Here is a 20,649-nt window from a genome sequence, read left to right as displayed (position 1 = left end):
CATAGCAACAGAAGCTTCATGGATCGGTCAAGACTTGTATATCGGCCGATGCTCATCACGGTAGACTTGTCACTATGTACAAGCAACCTGTGTCCGAGTATCTTCTCGGAAAGCGTTTATTTCCCTGTCTCTTCATATCTCACCTTCATGCATTCTCGGCACGAGAAAAACCACAATAGCAAATACTGAACCCAAGCTCTGCAACTGTCGTTAAACATGTTTTTCTTTTCTTTCCTCTATTCCCAATTCTTCGTCACCCCCGCGCTTCCCGACCATGACTTCTCAAACCAAACCATCATCATCACCGGCTCCAACTCGGGCCTGGGCTTCGAAGCGGCCAAGCAATTCCTCGCTCTCCACTGCTTCAAACTCATCATCGCCGTCCGCAGCACCTCCAAAGGCGAAGCAGCCAAGCAATCCCTCCTCGAGACCAATCCCCATATCTCCGCCTCCCAAATCGAAGTCTGGCCCCTCAACCTCTCTTCCTTCAAATCCGTCCGCGCCTTCGCTGACCGCGCATCATCCGAACTCGAACGCGTAGACGCCCTCGTGGAAAACGCGGGGCTGGATGGAGGGAGGTTTGTGCTCAGTGAGGATGGGTGGGAGAGTACGTTACAGATCAATGTCATTTCGACGTGCCTGCTTGCGGTACTGATGTTGCCGAAGCTGAGGCAGACGGCGGAGAGATTCAAGGGCACTCCGCATCTGGTACTGGTGACGAGTGACACGCATTATTGGGCCAGATTTGAGGAGAGGAATGCAGAGGGAGGAATATTGAGGGCATTGAATGATGAGGAGAAATTCAACAGCTCGGATCGGTACGCACCTCACTTCCTCCTTGCGGAGGGAAAATTCAGGTTTCCTGCTCTTCAAAGCCAACTAAAGCTCACATTCCATCCCCCTCTCAGATACGCAACGACCAAGCTCCTCCAGATCCTCTTCATCCGCGAATTCGCTCGTCGTCTCAAATCCTCCCCGTCCGCTTCATACCGTCCAATCCTCACCCTCCCCACCCCAGGCCTCTGCCACACCCCCTTCTTCGGCCAGATGAAACCCCCGGAGAACGCGGTCTCTCACCCTCTCGGCACAGTGACCCACTATGCCATGAAGGGCATGCTCATCGCCCTGTCGCGGAGGGCCGATGTAGGCGCGAGGACGATAGTCACGGCCGCTTGCGCGGGGAAGGAGGCGGATGGGGCATTCATGATGGATGGACAGGTGAGAGAGGTGGTGGGTTGGGTGCTGACGGAGGAGGGGAGGAGGGTGCAGGAGAAGGTTTTCAGGGAGATCTTGGCGGCTGCCGGGGTCAAGGAGGGGGATCTGGTGTAGGGCGTTGTGGTGATGCATTGGGGTTTGCTGATGAAGAGAGAGAAAACAAAAAATTCGAATTTTTCGAGCCGAGGTTTCACGCCTTTCACTGATTCGTCAAGACACCTTCCACTAGGACTCCGTATATATATGGCAAGCAAAACAAGCGAGCAGCCAGACTTACTTAATCCCCCAGAATTTTGGTAGTTTACTTCACGGTTCCGCCTTTCTTCGTCAGATCCTCATATTGTGTTTCTAATGTGATTGCTTTGCTTAGTAGAGTAGGCATCAGGCCCCCTACTATTTTGGTCGGTTAACCCCCTACGTGAAAGAGCAACAGTGGTCTTATGATGGTCACAAGAGGAAAGAACAAGAAGGCGACGCAAAAGGAGATGGGATGAGAGAAGTCTCCATGGTTCTTTCATCCTATTTTCTAGTTACAGCCCCGGATTTCCCTCCCAATTCCCCAATACTCTACAATTTTTACGCCGCCCCAGCCGAGCTCCCATAGGGGCTGGCCTCCTGGCTCACAATATCCACGTACCCGTACAGACTCATCCGGGGACCATCCTCCGCCATCTTCTTGTTCCAGGCCTCCATGTCGCGATAGAAGGCGTCCACGTTCTCCTGGCGACTCAGATCGATCGGCTGCTGATCCTTGCCCAGCTGGCGCATCTGCGTGCCCGCCGCCAGATTGGTGAGCCCGAAGTTCTGCTGGTCGATCTTCTGGTCCAGCGCGCTGTCGACCCGGCCCTCGAGCATGGATTTGGCGAGGGAGGGTTCCTGGCAGACGGGGCGCGCGAGACCGACCCCGTCGACGGATTCGAGCGCCTTGACCATCCCGGCCACGGTGCGCAGGCCGCCGGTGACGTAGGTGCGTGTCCTGCTGAGGGCGGGCGTGATGGTGTCGGCGAATTCGAGGAAGAAGGCTTCGCGCTTCTTGGTGCTTTCGCGCTGGTGCGAGAAGGCCAGCGATTGGTAGGTGCCGCCTGAGAGCTCGACGAAGTCGAATTGGCCTTCGTTCTCGAGTGAGGAGCAGAGATCGCGGCACTCTTCGACGGAGAAGCCGCCGTCTTGGAATTCGACGCTGTTCAGCTTGATGCCGAGGATGAAACCGGTGGAGGTGGGGAGTTTGGCGCGGATGGATTTGGCGATCTCGAGGATGATGCGGGAGCGGTTGGCGAGGCTGCCGCCGTACTTGTCGGTGCGCTTGTTGGTGGTTGACGAGAGGAACTGTGCCAGGAGGTAGCCGTGCGCGCCGTGAAGTTCGATACCGTCAAAGCCGGCTTTGTAGAGGAATTCTGCCGCGTGAGTAAAGCCGTCGATGATGTTGTTGATTTCTTCCTGGCTGGCAGGATGAGGCTTCGCGAATTGCATGCCCATGACAGTACCCTCCAGGTGGACATCAGAGGCGGAAACTGGATTGGGTTGTATCCTTGACTCGACCTGTCGACCTGGGTGGCTGACTTGACCCACAAAAAGCATGCCATGTTTCTTTGTTTGTGCAGCGAGCTCTTTGAACGCTTCAAAGCGCTCGCCTTCAAATGTAGCATCTTGGGGGATGATGAGGTTGCCTGCGGCTTCTAATTGATCGTAGTCGATCATGATGTTGCCGGTCAAGACCATACCCAGAGCACCTTCGCCCCATCTCCGGTACACATTGATCAGGTTCGCTGTGGGAATTCCTCGTTTTGAAAGCTCTTTAGGGTCCCAGGTTGAAAGCCGTTCTGTCATTGCCGCCTTCATAAACCTGTTTGGCGCAGTTTTATCTGCAAACTCGAAGTGCAACGGCTTGCCCAACGGCGAAGCGTCAACATGCTCGGCAGGTAGACGAGCTGGACCCATTATGAAGGATGTTTTATCAAGAAACAGAGAAAGAAGCTATGATGAACAGGAGAAGGAATCGAGAGGACAGATCTGGAGGACAACACTTAAGAAAGGGGAAGGACATGGCGGATTTATAGGGAACAAAATGTGGTCTCGGAAGCACGTCATGGAAAGTAATCAATCAATGGTCAACCGTGCGAAAGTGTCACAGACTCGAGTACCTACAGCTTGTAAGATGGCCATATGCGAATTGCTTAGAAATCCTATGGTGAGACTGCAAAATTGGCAATTGGAATTGATGGTGTCACATCAGCCAAATTCTTTGATCTTGACCCGCTCGGCCCCGGGCTGCTGTAGTTGGTACTTACAAAGCAGCATTCAAAGTTTGCCAGAGTATCTAAGCACGGCGGCAAAACGGCAAAACGGCAAAGGAAATCCGGCCCCAACTGTCAGTACGACTCCATGGAAGACTGTATCTCTGGCCTCTGATAAGAAGGAGGTAGCAGACCAAAACCGCACCGATCCAACAGATTTTCAAAGCTGATAAATCAATCGGGTATTTGTGGCTTGTAACAAGCATGTGCAACGAGGACGGAGCCCGTGGCTTTCCAGTCCTCATTTCCAAGCACCTTGACTCAAAGACAAAAGCCCTTGAATACAGTCCAGATCTTCCTCTTTCTCCTTGCCATGATAGAGGTTGTCGGCCTGGCGAATCTCCTTTTTCCAAACACCATGTTTGTGATCATTCTCGTCCTTGTTGGTTGGAAAGGGTCCGGTACTGGTGCTCGTCAATCTAACAGCCGCATGGTGATCCTGCAGGACATCTCGCGGAGCACTGCTCGCTCGGCTCCGTCTCAGTGGATGGCTCGAGCTTCTAGTCCCAGGCGCCCAGTTCTCCTTGTCTGAATCGCCCGATGGCGATCTTGCATGTGATATCTTCCTAGACTTGCCAATGTCGATAATATCTTCTTTGCACTTGCTTGATAGACGTGCCATAGAGGACATAGCACGCACCAACTCTGGTTTCTGTTCAGTGGAAGCAGCCTGCTTTCTAGTATTCCCCGCTCCGCTTTTCGGCTTCAGAGCCATGTCTTGTCTTCTCTGTTGTGCTTTGGATCTTGCGTTCTGACCCTGTGACCTAATGAGATTTATAGCACCGACAGCCGATCCATTGTTCTCGTGCTCCGCTTGGGCTGACAGGGCCGTCCTCGCTTCTCCATCACAGTAAAATTCCCACGTACGAGCATCACGAGACCTCCCAAAAATCCCGCTGGTAGGTCTCGCCTTAAATCTTTGACCTTCCTTTAGCATTTCACTCGCGGCGACTGCACTATGACTGGGTTTAAGCTCCTCATTTCGCAAGCTTGCAAGGTTTGGCGCTCGTCGTTTTGGAGGTGATGGGGTTTCCTCATCAGTGGTTTTGACCTTGACTACCCCATCCACTGTCATCGACAGTCTGATTCCTGAATTTTGCGAAGATGGCAGGGCAATTTCTTCGATTTCAGTGAACGCTCTCTTTCTGCGAGTAGCTGACCAGTCAAGGGACGCAGAATGCTCAGAAGGTCGTTCGGCTAGGACCCCACTGGCTTTCTCGATTGAATATGCAGCCGTGCCAATATTGTTGCTTTCGTTAGAAAGAAGTTTCTTGTTTGTTCCGGCTAAAATTGGATTACCATCACCACTAGGCTTTTTCAAGGGTGGTGACGGTGCCGCAGATCTGATTTGGCAATCTCTGAGAGATACATTCTCTGGTTCCCCAGTCACAGTGCTCGATCGGCTCGTTAGCGAGCTCACTTGTTCGGCATTTTGTGACTCGAAGGATGTGGAACAGTCGCTATTGAAGGACACAATCGGATTTAGAAGATCATGGATGCTGGAGGCGCGGGACACGTTCTGGGTACGAACATCGGATTTTCTAGTGCTGCTTGAGTAACTTCGCTCACTGTCTTCTATTGAAGAGAACGACGATTGTGGAGTGGAGCGAGGGTCTTGCAAGACTGTATTTGGTTCGTCCAGAAGTCCTTGAGGAATGGGATTGCGAAAATGTGACATCATTTCATGAGGCAGTAAAGGTCTTGACTTTCGGCGATCGTTTTGTCTTCTGTTCTGAAACCATATCTGGACGAGTCCCGTTAGCTGCCCATCCATGATCGCCAGATTATGCTACCAGACGCACCTGAACTTCCTTCTCGCCCAAGGAAACGCTGTTCACGATTTCTGTTCGCTCGGCCTTGTCCGGCTTTGAGTTGCGTTGGTAGGCTGCTTCTAGGACCGCGTGATCTTCTGGACTACACAGTGCATTTGGTTGTCAGCATCTGAGCAGAAGAAGGTGTTGCAGGGAGCACATTTGGAGTTGGAAGGATATATAAAGATACCTGGTCCGGCGTCGCTTCTGGCGAGTCATCATATTGCTATTGATCCTGGGAGGGATATTTCGTGTCAACGATACATGGGAGTGGACAAGGAATGGATAATTAGATGGTTGTCCTTGTGTTTGGTCGACTTCCCCGTAACCGCCAGTTCTGGAATTGGTGTTGGCGAAGCTCATGACTGCAGGCTTACTAGTAGTTGTATCTGTTATGGTGATGGCATGTTTGACTCAACATATAATCACGGGGAAGTAGTACAGGGAAAGATTAAGAACGAACATCAAGTGTACACTACTAGCACTAACCCGACGCGGTGACGTGTCACTACTAGTAGAGCCAAGCCGTATGCGGCTTGGCAAATTGAGTCTTCTGCAGTGGTACGGAGTACTACTACTAATACTACTAAGTAGTTAGTACTCATTGTACTGTAGAGCCATGTACTCCGTACTCACCTTTCCCTTCCATTAAACATATTCTGGCAAAGAAAATGCAAGCAAAAGCGTGGGCTAGCTGTCGACCGTGAAGTCATGGTCCTGGTGATAGCAGGTGAAAGGACACGTCGAACGTTGATGAGTTCAAGTGGCCATGACTCCATCATGGGGTGCACCACGCCCAAAAATGAGCACTAATTAACTACTACGCAGAAAAATTGCTGGAAAGTCAAAATGAGGTATGTGTGGATTGGATTCCCACCGTCAAGGCAGAGTAAAACTTTACCACGTACTCGAGTAGTGGTACGTCCATGGCTGAATTAGCGTGTTGGAACGCGTGATCACGGGCTTTTGCCGGCTCGCCTCGTAAGGCTGCACTATGGAGCCTTGTCGGCCCCGATCAATACCTTGCATCTTCCCACCGAGCAGACACCGCAACATCTTTGTCAACAGCGCGGTGCTTCCTGCGCACATGTCTACAACAGGCACCATCGGCGCTAGGTCTCTACCAAAGACCAATCGAGCTATGAAGAATTCATGTTAGCTCCTCGGTGATCTGGGAACTTCCCAAGAGAGCATGTTATTTCGAGATCTGCCTTTCTGCGGCTGACAACATACTGCAGCTATTGGCATGTAGATCCGAAGGATCCACGCTTGGACTCTGTCGCCTTGCAAGGTGACCAGACCTTGTCAGATCCTTCGCAATATGTCATACGTACAGCCTGGTGACTCTACTAATTTAAGAAAGTGCGCTTAAAGTTCGCTCTTCAGGTGCTTTTGCAAACGGAACACCCGACGTAACAGGTGCTCGGTTCTCGGTTTTCGAGCTGATATGATGGAATCGCTCATAACATAGTCCTTCTCGGAACAGCATGAACGCCTCTATCCCGATGGTGGATTTGAGTAGGATGTTCGTCCCCCACCATTTCATTACCCGCAGCATATTTGCGAACCTCTCATGCCTGGATAGAGCATGGCGCTACGGTCGTGGGCTCTCTGCTGCCTTCCCTCCGACCAATCATTCTGCTCTGAATCAAATCTACCACGGTATGATCTGGCCTGTTACGCTATTTGCAGACTTAGTGTCAATTTCATCCCCTTTAGTCGGCTGTTCTGCTGGTGCTCAGAGGGGCTCCATGGATGTCCTAGACTATCTGTGGCCACCAAAGTCTCAATCATTCCATAGCCGGTCCAAAGCACACCGCCATCACCGGTGCTATTATCTGCAAATCTTTTCGCCTTGGCCTTTGAAGGCAGCAGCCGTTTCTGAGTAAGATTGGATACAGTTCTACTAGACAATGGCAAGGATCCTAGATGGCTGGTGTGTTCATTGGCCACAGTAGACCCATCACTCTTGGTTGCTCTTGCGGTGAGGAGCCTATTATGTGCCGAATCAGCCTATTGCCTACTTACCCCTATCTCTTCCCCCTATGATCTACAGCATTCAGTTGAGTGACTCTGGCTGTTCTTTCTGGAGCTCATGAAATTCTTTCGATAAGGCTCTGTCAATCTGAAACGTGAACCGCAATAAGATAGGCATGTTGTTGGGGAAGTCCTTGAGACTAAGCACCTGTCTCCGGTCTGTGAGTCAACAGGAACGGAGTCATCTGGTCCAAAGCACAAGGCAGCTGTGTCAGTTTTGCCTTTCCTCCACGTCGTTGGTTGCGACAATGACGCGATTTCGGTGATGCTGCTGAAAATCATTCAATCCTCTTTTGCAAGAACGGGCACACCCATGCCCCCCATGCGAATCGCCATCGCAGGCACATGTGGGTTGGCACAATACATTGCCAACCTCCTAGCAACGCAGAGCTACCATACCTTCATCGTCTTGTCACGGAACGTGAGTCTTTCGTCTTCGGGTTTCTATGAAGCTTACCTGTCCAGACAAATCCGACGATGGCTGCTAGAGGATGGCAAATCATTCAGGTGACCTACACCAATGCCAGTGACCTTCGATATACACTTGCTGGTGTGGACACAGTGATCTCAACGATAAACGGCGATGCTCAGTTGGCACTCATTGATGCGGCAGCCGCCGTTCATGTGCGTAGATTTGTGCCCTCTGAGTTCGAAGGCTCTCCAGCAGTCCGCCCAATCCACGACGTCTTCGATTACGGTCGTCGGGCTGCTTTGAGCCGACTACAGCACTATGAATCTCGGGGTATGGGGTTCACCGTGTTCACATGTGGGATATTTTACGAACGATTTGGTCCGGGAGGTATGCGTGCCTCCCAGATCGGTCTCCGGAGTGCGATCGGTGGCGAAGGTGAATACATGATGGATATTCGCAACTGCAAAGCGAAGATACCCTATTACAACTCGGCCGGTCAGCCTGTGCATGTTTGCATGATGTCGGCACGAGATGTGGCCAGGTTTGTAGTGGCCGCGCTTGATTTGTCCTCGTGGCCACGAGAGCTACGAATGAAAGGAGAGCGAATGACCGTTAGTGAAATCGTCTCCATTGGCGAGGTATTGAGAGGTGAGAAGCGTCACGACAGTTGTAAGTGTTGCTAACACGCATGACCGCGTAGGCAGAGATTTCGAGCGCGCGAATTATACCAAGGAGTCCCTTCAGGATGACTTGACAGTTGCCCAAGCTCTTCGGGACGATATTCGGGAGCAGAGGACACAGCACTTGATCGTGACGGCAGACGGCCGCTACGACTTTGGTTCGTTCAATCTCAATTCGATGGTCAACGTCATCCCACAAACTTTTCAAGATTGGCTTGGACAAGCTTGGAGTTCTTAAACATCCCTAATCGATATGGTCCGTGCGGACGAGCACATTCTAATGCACGTTCGAATGCAGCATCGGAACAACGCCATCTTGGTAGCATGCCCTATCATACCAAATTAGGGTGACGCGAAGGCACCAACACGAGCCACCAACTGCGTCAAAACTGAAGGTATCTTCTTCTCATTACTCACCACGATCTTGCCGGTGTCGGTCAAGACAGAAAGATAGAAAGAGAAAGAGAAAAGTCCGAGGCCAATATAACAATTGGTGTCGCTCTTGGCATATGACATATCAACAAAATCAATAAGGAAGAGAAGCAGGGAAATGACTTACTATTACGTACCAGCTGATCTTTCAGCAAAAATAATACCAAGAGCGAAGCCAGTTGTTTACATGGCCTTCAGCCCTACATATCGGTTCAACTGTTATACGTGACGGTTGCTATTCGGCCTTGTTTCCCATAGTGGAGAGGTACCCACTTCTATCATTCATCCAGAACATTCTTCACTGCGGGAAGGTAATATAACAGTCGTTCTCGTGACATCCCCAAGGCCGGAAGGAACCGGACCTTCCAAGCCTAACGTAGACGCTGATCTCCACATCATACAAAGCTCCTTTACGTTACATCCAGGAAACTGCTCATCTCCTTTTGTACCGTCGTTATCACCTTCATTATCAACGATGGCCAACATTTTATACTGTCAGAGCTTATCCTTTCATGGCGAGACCGCTTCCAAGTCCATCTTGCAGGTATTCTTGGATATCATCAACGACTCATTCTCTCCCAAAGCGAATCCCACCGAGTTCTCCTTCTTGGCCTAGCAGAGAACGTATGAATGACCATCGGCAGAAATCCTTGTACATTTCATATTCTTGATTCAACGTGTTCATCGAGCGACGCTTTATGCATCATAGCTGACCAATCTTCGTGCGATCAGATCCTGATGCATGGAGAGATGGAAGATTACATTACTCAAATGGTACACTTCCTGCCGCCTGCCCTATAACCTGTTTCGGTACATGTTCGACTACTGTCCCGTACTTTGCGTTGTCATCACGCTTGGACTGGCCTACAGCTTTCCCGAGGTTGGCGTCCAGCCATCACCAGTATCTGGCAGCGTTGTTATGCTATATCACATTGCACTGTATTGTAGTGCCACTCAATATCGGACTTTCTCACTTTTTCTCAAAACAGCACATCCGTCACTCGAGCCACGACTTGGCGTACGGAGACCGCTGCAGTGGCAGGCAGCAAGCTTCTACAAGCCGCTATGTCAAGATTCCTTACTAGGCATTTTCAGCCTGTCACACCCATGACATCTGCACATGTAATTGTGACAGCTGGGCAAACAAATGCCATTGAAGTGACTGCGTCGTCATTGGGAGATCCAGGAGATGGCGTCCTCCTTGGAAGGCCATTTTATAATGACTTTATCGCTCATATGCGACCAAGTGCTAAATTATTCTTATCAAACAGCCAGTGCAACAACAACTAACCCTGCTCCAGACTAAAGACTCTCACTGTATCTTCCGGAGATACGGATCCCTTTGGTCTTGACATGGTCTGAAAGCACGAAGAGGCGGTACTTCAGCCGCAAAAGGCTGTGGCTCAAATAAGGGCGCTAATACTGTGCTCGCCCTACAATCCTTTGGATATGTAGTACAAGTGCATTTTAGATTCACTAGCCAAATTAAGTCTTCTTTCAGACCGCTACTATCCTCGCAAGAGCCTTGTCGCGCTGATGAAACTCTGTCAGCGATACCAAATCCACTTCATAAGTGACGAAACCTAAGCCTTCATCACAAAAGTTTCTCCGCTCCCATTTGATCCCGTTCTACCACGGTGCAAATGCAGCCTTCTTCGTTTGGAGCAATCTGAGAGCATATTGATCATCCCAAATTAAACAAGATATGTCCAATTCTAGGGATGCCACGAGGACAACGACCATCAATGATGACAAACCGTTAAATATAGAGATTATTAGCAAAGAAGTGTTCATTGCCAGTGGTACTGATTTTGGGAGCGAGCAGCCTGGGTAGATGGTTGCAAAGATGTTACACACCCTAGAGATGAGATATGGGCGCCCTCCACGGCCTGGCCTCCATGGTGGTTGGCCCCATTTAGATCCACTCTGTGACCCTTTTTCTGCAGATATCCACAACAGCTTCTGTCCATGATCTTTACCTTGCTATTCAGCCCAAGTAGAAAGACATGCAAAATGCTGCAAAGGTTATATTGCTCATAGCAGTCTTTTGCATTTTACACTGGGAAATTGAATACCAATCCTGAGTGTTGTTTGGTCGTCATTTTCTTCTCTACAACGATCAGGGAGCTTCAAATGAGAGTTGAGAGTTAGTTCTCCACAACCAGAGGATTCTTAGAGTATGGAGTACTATTGTAGGGAGGCATATTTTCTGATATTATTCTAACGCTAAGTAGTTAGATCAGTGGCTGTGCTTGGCATCTGCAGCTCAAATTTCCTCGAGGTGCAACTCTCCCTTATTTCACGTATCTTCCCACAGGTCGCAAATGAAACCTTCAATAATAGACAGCAACAAGGCAAATTCTGCTGGCTGTTGTCATCTGGAAAATAAGATGAAGCCTACTACACGATAATAATCTGGATATTTGATATTAGGGTCGCTTGCCTCGACGTGGCATTGTCCTATCTTGCGAGCACGGAAGAACAATACCACATTCTACACAGGTGCAGGACTACCTAGGCTAAAGGGACTCACAGTCCCTCATCAGTGTTTTTATGGTGCTCTACAGCCGCAATGCGTTTTATCGGATAATGTTGTACTGTTTCAAAACCACCCTATGCGTTGCGGTGAGACTAAGCGAAGACGATTCATTTTGTGCACGCGAAAAACACTGATCCATGTCTTCTGTCTGTGGCAGTGAAATCGCCTTCTGGCATTCAACTTTTTGAGATAAATGCACAAAACGTTTCACTACATGTTTCCTTTCTATTTTTGGAGCGCTATACTAGCATTCTCAAACTGGCCTTCAAGATCAATGAAGTACAGTTTTTCGCCATGATGAAACCAGCCTATCATCTCCCAGCTCGTTAGGTTGCAACGTTCAAGCGTGTTCCGGTCTCTTCTAGCCGTCCCACTGAGCATGGGCAGAGCGTGGAATGTTATGCTGAACCCTTCTGCTGGAGTCACCTACAGCAAATTCAGAACTACCTTCGAATACATCTCACAATTTCTGTCGGTTTGACAATTCTCGTGGTGAATTTCAAGGGAGAAAGCTTCGGTATTCGTTCTGAATGCATTCTCATCATCTGCGTCGGACTGACAAGTTCTGCTTCTTGAAAGGCTTGGCCGCGGGTGTTCATGTGCCAGTCCATCTATGATGCAAATCCACATCTGTGACATATGTTCTCCATTTAAGCAGAAGCCTTGCCTTGACCAGCAGTTACTGCTGTCTTGGCAGTCCTTCCCACAAAATCAGCGCCATTTTGCTGGTCTACCATTTCATCCCTTAACCCTGACAGGTCCCTCAGAGTCTATCATATCATCTACTGCGTGAGAGCACAGTCTGCCATACTACTTTGCACTTTAACCCGTCCTTTTCATCTGGTATTGGTGGACTTCATGACCAGCCGTTTGAAACTCATCCGAAAATCTTAGACACTTTATCCTTGACGCCCTTACACTCCCACCTCTATCCTCGACACCTTTCATACTCCCGCTTCTGACCTCTATGAACCTCGATCCGTCGTTCATATGGTCGATGCCTCAGTCTTGGTAAGTGTCTACCCCAGTAGTATTTGTCGATTTCGTCTCTGCTCGAATTGCTTATCCTACTTTGGGACGCTGCTAGCCTTCTCTTTGATTTGCTCATTTACTCTTCCATCATTGCTCTTCAACGCATCAACTCAGTTGAAAAGCCTCGGACACAGTTAATCATTGAGTCCCACTATCATTCGTTTCAAAGCAACTTACTTGGTGTACTGTTGGCGATTCCCCTCTGCGTGTCACTTGTATATTTCATGATAGTATATCAACAACTTCCTCTACTCAGTGCAATCCCTGGTCACGACGTCGATACGCCTGGGCCAAAAGTTGCGCTGACTATCTAACGCACAACTTCCTAGGTAAGACTGATTTAGCTCATGCACCCAGCCAGCTTTGTGAGTGTATTATGGTCCCTTTAATGATTGCTAATCATCACAGGCCTCACAGGCAGACGAAATGGTATATACTGAAGAGAGGCTCAAGCATGCTCTCGAGGTCTTTCGTGAATCCAAGCCTTACCGCGAGCGGCGAGGCCTTTCCAGCAACCACCTCGAGAGCCATATCGAGAGTAAATGTAGGCAGCATCGCACTCGGAGTGGCAATGTGTCTTTTGCATATAGGACAACAGTCGGAGGGACATGGAACGATAAGGACGAAAGTGATGATTATTGTCCGGGAAAGAGGAAGAGAGTCGCAAAATCCCAGAAAGCGGCACATAAGCCGGCGAAAAGAAAGCGGTGTGATGCGGGTGAACGGCGAAACTGTAGGGATTCTAAGCGCCACAAGATATCGTATACGTCTGGAAGGCAGAATGGATTGAGTCTCAAGGTGAGTATCAAGTTCGAGTCTGATGCCGCCAGAGCCAGGGTCGCCGAACTGTTTCCAACGTTGGTCCACGATGCTGAACAGAGTAACAACGTGCATCATATCAACGACTACGACAGAGAAGCCGACGGTAAACACCCCGTCTGTCCTCACTCAAGCGCTTCCTCTCTTTCTTCCCACGAGTTTATTGCTCAGCCTCTGGAACAGCGCAAAGCGGAGCTTCAATTTGCAGGATCCAAAAAAAGTCTCGGTTTACATGAACCGAGTCAACAGCACTTGCCAAGGGCTTGCGAGTCAGATCCTATTATCATCATCGACGACAGTGATGATCCTACTGATTATGGAGACACCCTCAGTGGAACCAAGTTTTCCGAGCTTGCTGGTCAAACGAAGATTATCAAGACTAACTGGGCCCATCCAATCGATTATCGCTCCAAGCCAGAGGTCTGTGATTTCTGTCAAGACTTCAGATATCCACTTTTTGGATGTGGTGCGGTCAACGTTGAAGTCATCCAGCTGGAGCCAGGGGTCTACGAAGAGATGGGCGGCGGGCACAGGGAAAGGGGCATAGCACCCACCAAGATCTGTCTGAATTGCTCTTTGGAGAGAATCACTATTGCGAAATGCCCTGGACATAAGATATTGCCTGTTGCTGGGTACCACGAGGAAGAATTCGACCACCCGTCCTTCCTGAGCCAAATCACTTCTTCACCATATCCCGAGCATCCTACCTGCTCTGTTTGCATCAAACCTGCCTTCTATGCATGTGGCGCTACGCAGAAGGAGGACCCTTTCGGTCTTCCAGTCACAGGAGAAGATGCCAATGGTTGTGGTCTCCTCCTTTGCAAAGACTGTGCTGGCGTGGTTGCGAACTTTGGTTTAGATATGGAGTATCTAGAAGGATTCTGCGAGAGCAGCAAAATACTGAGGGCGGACCGTGAATTCTTGCTGCCTGGAAGCGATCTGTGGCTGGTATGGAGAAAATGAGGGTGAGTGGGAGGAATCCATGCATGATTGCATACTAGAGATTGCAAGATCAGACCACTGGGACACATGAAGCGAGCATCGTGGGTTTCAGGACTTTGCCCCTGTATGATGGACGGGGCAGATTTTCACCAATGGACGTTCACTCTGCACGCTTCAGGAGCCCGAGTGGTTGACCAGCGTGGAACATTGAACGTAATCCTTGCATGCTACGAGCTTAACCTGAATGTGGCTTTTTTTGCAGAGCTATTTCAGTACATTATTACATACCGAAGTGAATCTCAACCTAAGCAGGCGAGTTTGTTGAGAACTGATGACATTCCCGGATTGAATATGCTTACCCTTATCGGGGGGGCCATCGAAAGTGTGCCAAGACGGTTGTTATCTCCAAAACATGAGGCAGGCAGCCAGGTACTAGCAGATGCTTAGAAAGTCATAAATAACATCCGTCAGAGCTTGCCCTTTTCTACAGCCATCATTCCCTCATGGACTCGGAAACCTCATGCATGCATATCATAAGGACTGCACTGTGACCTCGATCGCTCTTGCGCCGACGTCTGATCTTAAATGCCGCCAGTCTACAATAGGACCGGCCTTGCACACGTCTTGTTACAACTTGGGTCCACACCACAACAAAAGTACTTTTGTGCTCAATGACAACTGTTGGCTTTGCAAGGAGGGGCTCAACCAAGGTTTTTGCGGCAAGTGTAAGTATACAAGTCTGCTCTTCATCCTTCTAGGCAAGTTGCTACTCGGGATTTCAACTGCACTTGCTGCACAACTGCCTCCTTGAGCTTCTATGCTGCGTTGGATGTCTTTCACTACCCCAGTGCTACATGATGCCAGATTGCAGCCCATCCCAAGCCTTGTAGCGTGATTCTCCTTACAACATGATGAACCAGAATCTTGCTATGGTCACTAGGAGACAAGTTCAACACCGTTTTCCGTCCATATCTCTTCTTCTTTGGCGGGACTGTTATACCATACCGTGGCCTCAACGAACCGCTTGATTACGCAATTCAGGCAAGGCTCAACTTCTTGTCTATGGCTATTTCACCACGTGTGTTGGGGCGAGGAGACAAGTACATCATAGACGACTGGACGTGATGGTGTTTTCATGGATCAATCGGCTGCTCCAGGGCAGAAAAAAGCAAATTCGGAACGGAGCGTCACATCCGGACTACGAGAGAAAAAAAAAGGGTTCTTTGACAAAGAATTTTGTGGGGCATGAGCGTTTTTGTGGGGCTGAATCTTTCATTCCGCATTTTTCCGAGCATCTCCGTTCGTTAGGCCAGCTCTCAAATAACGCAGTTTTTGGTGATGTGCATATTGAAAGAGACTGAAGAGAAATTTTGATGGTGAACTCGACAAGCTCAGCATCAACCATTACAGACACTCTAGCCGGGCTCTTCAGTTGTTGCCAGCACTCAGCAGAAAGGCCATCGAAGTCCAGAATCCCCAATTGGGCAGCTGAAGATCTGGGTTTCTGGCTCACCAGGAATTCATATATGGCAATAGCAAGTGTGAGCCAATCCACCAAACACCAGTCCTAGGCTAGTGGCAAGAAAACAGGCATCTGCGTTTACCGGATTTCTCCGTATTCTGGATATTTACTACGTCTGAACCTTCAGTGTTTGCGATTTATTGCTCTTGCATAGTTTTATCCTTTAGAGCTTTCCTGCAAACCCACTTCATCTTTGAATTTCGCTACCAATGCTAACATGAATGCAATCCAGGCAGAAACGCAAGTATGTCTCATCATGGTGGGCTTGCCCGCCAGAGGTAAGAGCCTCATAGCTGGAAAAGGTACGCTTGGCCTTCAGGTACCCCGTTGATTGGAGCTAAGGCTTTGGTAGTTAAGCGCTATCTCGGATGGATATCGGTCAAAGCTGAGATCTTCAATGTCGGCAAGTACCGAAGGAAGGAGAATGCTCAACCAGACGCGAGCTTCTTCGAACCGCAGCCGTAACAGACCTTCTGAAATGGTTCAAAGCAGACACAAATAACACGGTGGCCATCCTTGATGCGACCAACTCAACAAGAGACCGACGCAAATGGGTGCACGAGCGCATCACGGCAGCCGGTATTGATGCTATCTTCGTGGAATCCAAATGCGACGATGAAAAGCTGATCATGAGTAATATCCTGGAAGTGAAGACCACTTCGCCCGATTATAAGGGCCAGGATCCTGAAGCAGCGGCAAGAGACTTCCGCAAGCGAATTGCGAATTATGAAAAGGTCTATGAGACCATTGACGAATCCGAAAAAGGTTATGCTTATGTGAAGCTCATCAACGTGGGCCACCAAGTCATCATCAACCTCATCCAAGACTACCTTTCGAGTCGCCTTGTGTACTATCTTATCAACCTTCACATTAAACCACGGCACATCTGGCTATCACGAGTAAGTAATCACCTCATGTCTAGTGTGACCTGGAGAAACTGACACTGATCAGCATGGAGAATCTGAATACAACCTGCAAGGCAAGATCGGGGGTGATGCGAATCTATCACCGCGGGGCGAGCTATACGCACAAGCTCTTCCAGGCATTGTTCGACGGTCGGGGGTACCGCAGGACACGAGGCTCGTCATATGGACATCTACACTCAAAAGAACGATCCAGACGGCGCGATATCTGCAAGCCGAGACCAAGTGGGATCAGCTCGAGTGGAAAGCTCTTGATGAGCTAGACTCGGGTGTCTGCGATGGGATGACGTATGGTGAAATCGAGAAAACGTACCCTGATGATTTTGCGGCGCGAGATCAAGACAAATACAATTACCGATACCGCGGTGGAGAGTCGTATCGCGATGTAGTCATTCGACTGGAGCCGATCATTATGGAGTTGGAGAGAAGCGACAACATCATCATCGTCACGCACCAAGCCATTATTCGGTGCATATATGCATATTTCATGGATTCCAGCTCCGATCAGTCGCCATGGATGGAAGTCCCACTTCACACGCTGATGAAACTCACACCTAAGGCTTACGGAACGAAAGAAGAGCGGTTCAAGGCAGATATCCCGGCAGTGTCGACGTGGCGTGGGAAGGGAAGTGCGGCAAAACATCACGACTCCATCTCCGACCCCAATGGACCGCCAACCATCATTATGGGGTCTCCAGAGAACTGAGTCATTGCACGCGCGTTAGGGAACAGGATAGCAGTCATTGTCCCGGGTAATGGGTTTCAGATTCATAGATTGCGTGCATTGGCCGGCCGGCAGTGGTGCTAGAGTCTTTCGAAGCCATTTGTATATATCGGCTGCGTCAGATAGAGTCAGAATCAGCTTGGCGTTGGACGCTTCTCTGTAGTGGCCGCCAGAGCAAGGTATAACTACTAGGTACTAGTCTCAGCAGCACATGTTACCACCTAACTTACTGTCGACAAGCAGAGCCACTCCTTGCCAATCCTACCCCTGAGGTGTAGAGGTCGTTCTGAACTTGAAGGCTTTTTTTGGGAATTTCTTGTCTCGTATCTTCGCTCATGTATTGTGCTGACAGTACTTGGCCAGCGTCAAGACTGCTGGATCCCCTTGGTGGTGTCACACATTCTGGCTACATAGTATTTGAAAGAGGTGTGTACTCGCGGTCAATCATGCTGCATAGGAGAATCCTTCACGGGCTGGAAGCTAATTATTGTAGTAGTGATATGTTCATGGAAATGGATTGGCAACCATTGTTGCCCTTTCAGGAATCGCTTTTTGGTAACATGCTGGCTTCTCGTCTACGCTATCAGTGTACTGATTGTCAATCCGTCAAAAGGGTGGCTCCTCATGGTTTCACGGTTTCGCTACGGTACTGCAGAAGCACCTCAGCACAGCGGTCAGATCGCAGATGGTTCATGCAGCTTATCTTGGCTGGCCCCCGAAAGTACGACAACGATATTGGCTGCACCAGGAGAGAAGGTGGGCAGATGGTGACCCTCATGGGTCAGGGAAGGGCATGGCCTCAGCTGTTCTAAAGAACCAGCCCCAATGAGGTCAGGCTCCGCGCAAAAGCCCCGTTGTGCAAAAGGTTTCCTCTCGAAGCGGGGTACGACCTGAACTTGTCCTTGAACAGAAATAAGCGAGTCGAGCCTTTCGGCAGTAGACGATCAGGCAACCAACGTCTAATTCACGACAGCAAATGCGTTGCGGCACAAGATAGTTCTTATCCCGACCTACCGAGTTCTGTCTTCCAGGGGCATTGGCCAGTGCAGAGGAAGGATGGCTCTGACGTATAGTGAACATGTCATTCTCTTTGCTTGCTGATTATCACTCAATCCATTGTTCGACTTGGGTGGCGACCTTGGCTGCTAGTGTGAGTGGAGCTGTTGCTGGTCTTGGCGTCTCTTTTACCGGATTCTATTCTTGGTCTCCCCAGTGGAGCTAAACGCTGCCACTTGACTAGAAACGGTATGATCACCACGCCGGATAAGCGTTTAATGGTACTAATTCGAATCAGTAGCTGCTCACTCTCTTGGCATGGTTCGCTGCTTCTGGCCTCGCTTTGGTTAACCTCCTGTTCGTTATTTTCTCCAATCCAAGATTCGAAGTTGCGGTTGACCCACCACTGCTCCCGGTAGCCTGGTCTAGCAAGCGCCCTAAGGTACCCCGCTGCTGAAATGCAGTGGGCTACATGAGTCTAACCATCTGGTGGAGCTTGCCACATATGGCCCCAATTGGCAGTACCATAGCAGTACAAAGAATGGCTGTGCCTCATAACAACAATGGCTGGCACTGGCAGATAGCAATCTCCACTAGGGTGGTCCCATGCCTTGCGCTTTGTGCCCACTTTCAACTTCGCCAGATTAGCATTGAGGACCACAAGGCCAAAATATTCCCTTTCCTTTGGTCACAACAATTGCATGAACGGAGCAGTAGGAATTCCTCGACAAGATGTACCGGCTAAAGAGTATCGCTCTTTCCTCGTTGATCCTGCTCCAAGTGTCGCTTGTTAAAAGCCAGAGTGTGACCTCAGCGGCCGCACCTTCAATCTCCCCTTCATCAACTTCCAGTAGAGAACCAATCACTCGGACGGTAGCTGTCTCGAGGGTCAGTAATACTTCTGTTCTGTCATTGTCCATTGCAAGCGAAAGATTTCTAACGAGTCAGCACAGGGCGATCATACCTTCGAACCAGATGTGACTCTGGCGGAAGTTGGCGACTATGTCGAGTTCCAATTCTATCCAACAAACCACAGTATTGTGCGCGCTGCGTACAAATATCCCTGTATACCTTTCGAGCTTGTAGAGACAGACAAGGTCGGATTCTTTTCGGGTTTCCACCCAGTCGACGCCATTCTCGAAAACCCTCCTACGTGGACCGTCAGAATCAACGATACTGCTCCCATATTCTTCTATTGCTCTGCTCCCGGATCGTGCATCAATTATGGCATGGTCGGAGTGATCAATCCCAATGCTACGACCAGCTTGGAGGTCCACCGGGAAGCTGCTGAGGAGTCGTCTTTCATGTTGCAGCCAGGCCAGGTACAATCTGTCTTCGTGTCGGTGGAAGGATGAGTCCAGCTGACGAGAATAGAACTTCCCTGATGAATCTGTTCCTCCAGACGCTACAGGTACTAGCTCTTCGTCCTCTAGCGCATCACCGACTGCTTCTCCCACGGCTGCGCCAGCATCCACCACGACTGCAGCTGCCGCCGCGGCCACGCCTCACTCTGGTCTCAGTCCTGGAGCTATAGCAGGCATTGCAATCGGTATGTACGGAAAATTCTTGAGTAACGTGGAGACTTATGCGATTCTAGGTGCTGCTGCTGTCCTTCTCATGGCAGCGGTCTTAGTCTACCTTTGTGGACGCAATCGGGCCCTGTCAGACATCATCCGGCCAAAACATTATTCAACGCAATCTGCCGACTTCGACAGCAATGGTGTGCAATATGTCCAAACGGTCCCCAAACACATGTCTGGCATGACCATGGTGTCGGCAAGACCCGAGAACACTCGCTATATGCAGCATTCTGCAGCATTGCCAGGATATGTAGGACCACATGATGGCGTGCACTCACCTCCGAGAACCAACTATGCGCCCTCAGATGCTTTAAGTCCTGCAAGCCCTGTCATCCGAAGTGCGTCTCCAGGTTCAATGGTCGTGCCAGCCTACACACAGTCACCTCCGTTACCATCTCAGACGCCGTGAGTAACACCCGGGTCAACCCATATATGCTTTGATGTTGAGCTGATCTTCTCGCAGTGTCGAGCATACTGCGGACGGTCCTCACGAGATGGATGGGCGTGGGCTACGAAGAAACAGCATGCACAAGGGAGGGGTTGAACGGTACAGCTGAGGGACAAAGCTCGCTTTTCGACTATCTATAACTGTATTGACGGTGATCAACGAGTCTCATTGGTTCTGCAAGATGGAGCAATCTCTGGTGGGGTCATTTGTATTGTCAAGATGCTCAATGCTTGGTCGATCGAG

At 49.7% G+C, this 20,649-nt stretch overlaps 6 protein-coding genes across 6 annotated transcripts; 4 read left to right on the top strand and 2 right to left on the bottom strand.

Annotated features, from left to right (window-relative positions):
- Nucleotides 1-216: 216 nt before the first annotated feature.
- Nucleotides 217-1,329, top strand: EPUS_07222 (uncharacterized protein; the record flags this gene model as incomplete). The annotated part of the gene is made up of 1 exon (XM_007802796.1): nt 217-1,329. The coding sequence occupies one exon, from the start codon at nt 217-219 to the stop codon at nt 1,327-1,329; it is 1,113 nt and encodes a 370-aa protein (XP_007800987.1).
- A 462-nt stretch (nt 1,330-1,791) lies between these two features.
- Nucleotides 1,792-3,153, bottom strand: EPUS_07221 (uncharacterized protein; the record flags this gene model as incomplete). The annotated part of the gene is made up of 1 exon (XM_007802795.1): nt 1,792-3,153. One exon carries the CDS (start codon nt 3,151-3,153, stop codon nt 1,792-1,794), a length of 1,362 nt encoding a protein of 453 aa, XP_007800986.1.
- A 597-nt stretch (nt 3,154-3,750) lies between these two features.
- On the bottom strand, nt 3,751-5,542 carry EPUS_07220 (uncharacterized protein; the record flags this gene model as incomplete). Its single annotated transcript, XM_007802794.1, has 3 exons — nt 3,751-5,253; nt 5,312-5,423; nt 5,511-5,542. The coding sequence occupies 3 exons, from the start codon at nt 5,540-5,542 to the stop codon at nt 3,751-3,753; spliced, it is 1,647 nt and encodes a 548-aa protein (XP_007800985.1).
- A 2,128-nt stretch (nt 5,543-7,670) lies between these two features.
- EPUS_07219 (uncharacterized protein) lies at nt 7,671-8,687 on the top strand (the record flags this gene model as incomplete). Its single annotated transcript, XM_007802793.1, has 3 exons — nt 7,671-7,778; nt 7,823-8,417; nt 8,470-8,687. The coding sequence occupies 3 exons, from the start codon at nt 7,671-7,673 to the stop codon at nt 8,685-8,687; spliced, it is 921 nt and encodes a 306-aa protein (XP_007800984.1).
- Nucleotides 8,688-12,878: 4,191 nt separating this feature from the next.
- Nucleotides 12,879-17,364, top strand: EPUS_07218 (uncharacterized protein; the record flags this gene model as incomplete). Its single annotated transcript, XM_007802792.1, has 4 exons — nt 12,879-14,219; nt 15,968-16,037; nt 16,144-16,634; nt 16,687-17,364. 4 exons carry the CDS (start codon nt 12,879-12,881, stop codon nt 17,362-17,364), a joined length of 2,580 nt encoding a protein of 859 aa, XP_007800983.1.
- Nucleotides 17,365-19,110: 1,746 nt separating this feature from the next.
- On the top strand, nt 19,111-20,515 carry EPUS_07217 (uncharacterized protein; the record flags this gene model as incomplete). Its single annotated transcript, XM_007802791.1, has 5 exons — nt 19,111-19,266; nt 19,332-19,700; nt 19,753-19,927; nt 19,976-20,363; nt 20,422-20,515. 5 exons carry the CDS (start codon nt 19,111-19,113, stop codon nt 20,513-20,515), a joined length of 1,182 nt encoding a protein of 393 aa, XP_007800982.1.
- Nucleotides 20,516-20,649: the final 134 nt, after the last annotated feature.

This window comes from Endocarpon pusillum (assembly GCF_000464535.1).
Source record: "Endocarpon pusillum Z07020 unplaced genomic scaffold scaffold1790, whole genome shotgun sequence".
Taxonomy (NCBI): domain Eukaryota; kingdom Fungi; phylum Ascomycota; class Eurotiomycetes; order Verrucariales; family Verrucariaceae; genus Endocarpon; species Endocarpon pusillum.
This window is presented reverse-complemented; position numbering and strand designations above follow the sequence as displayed.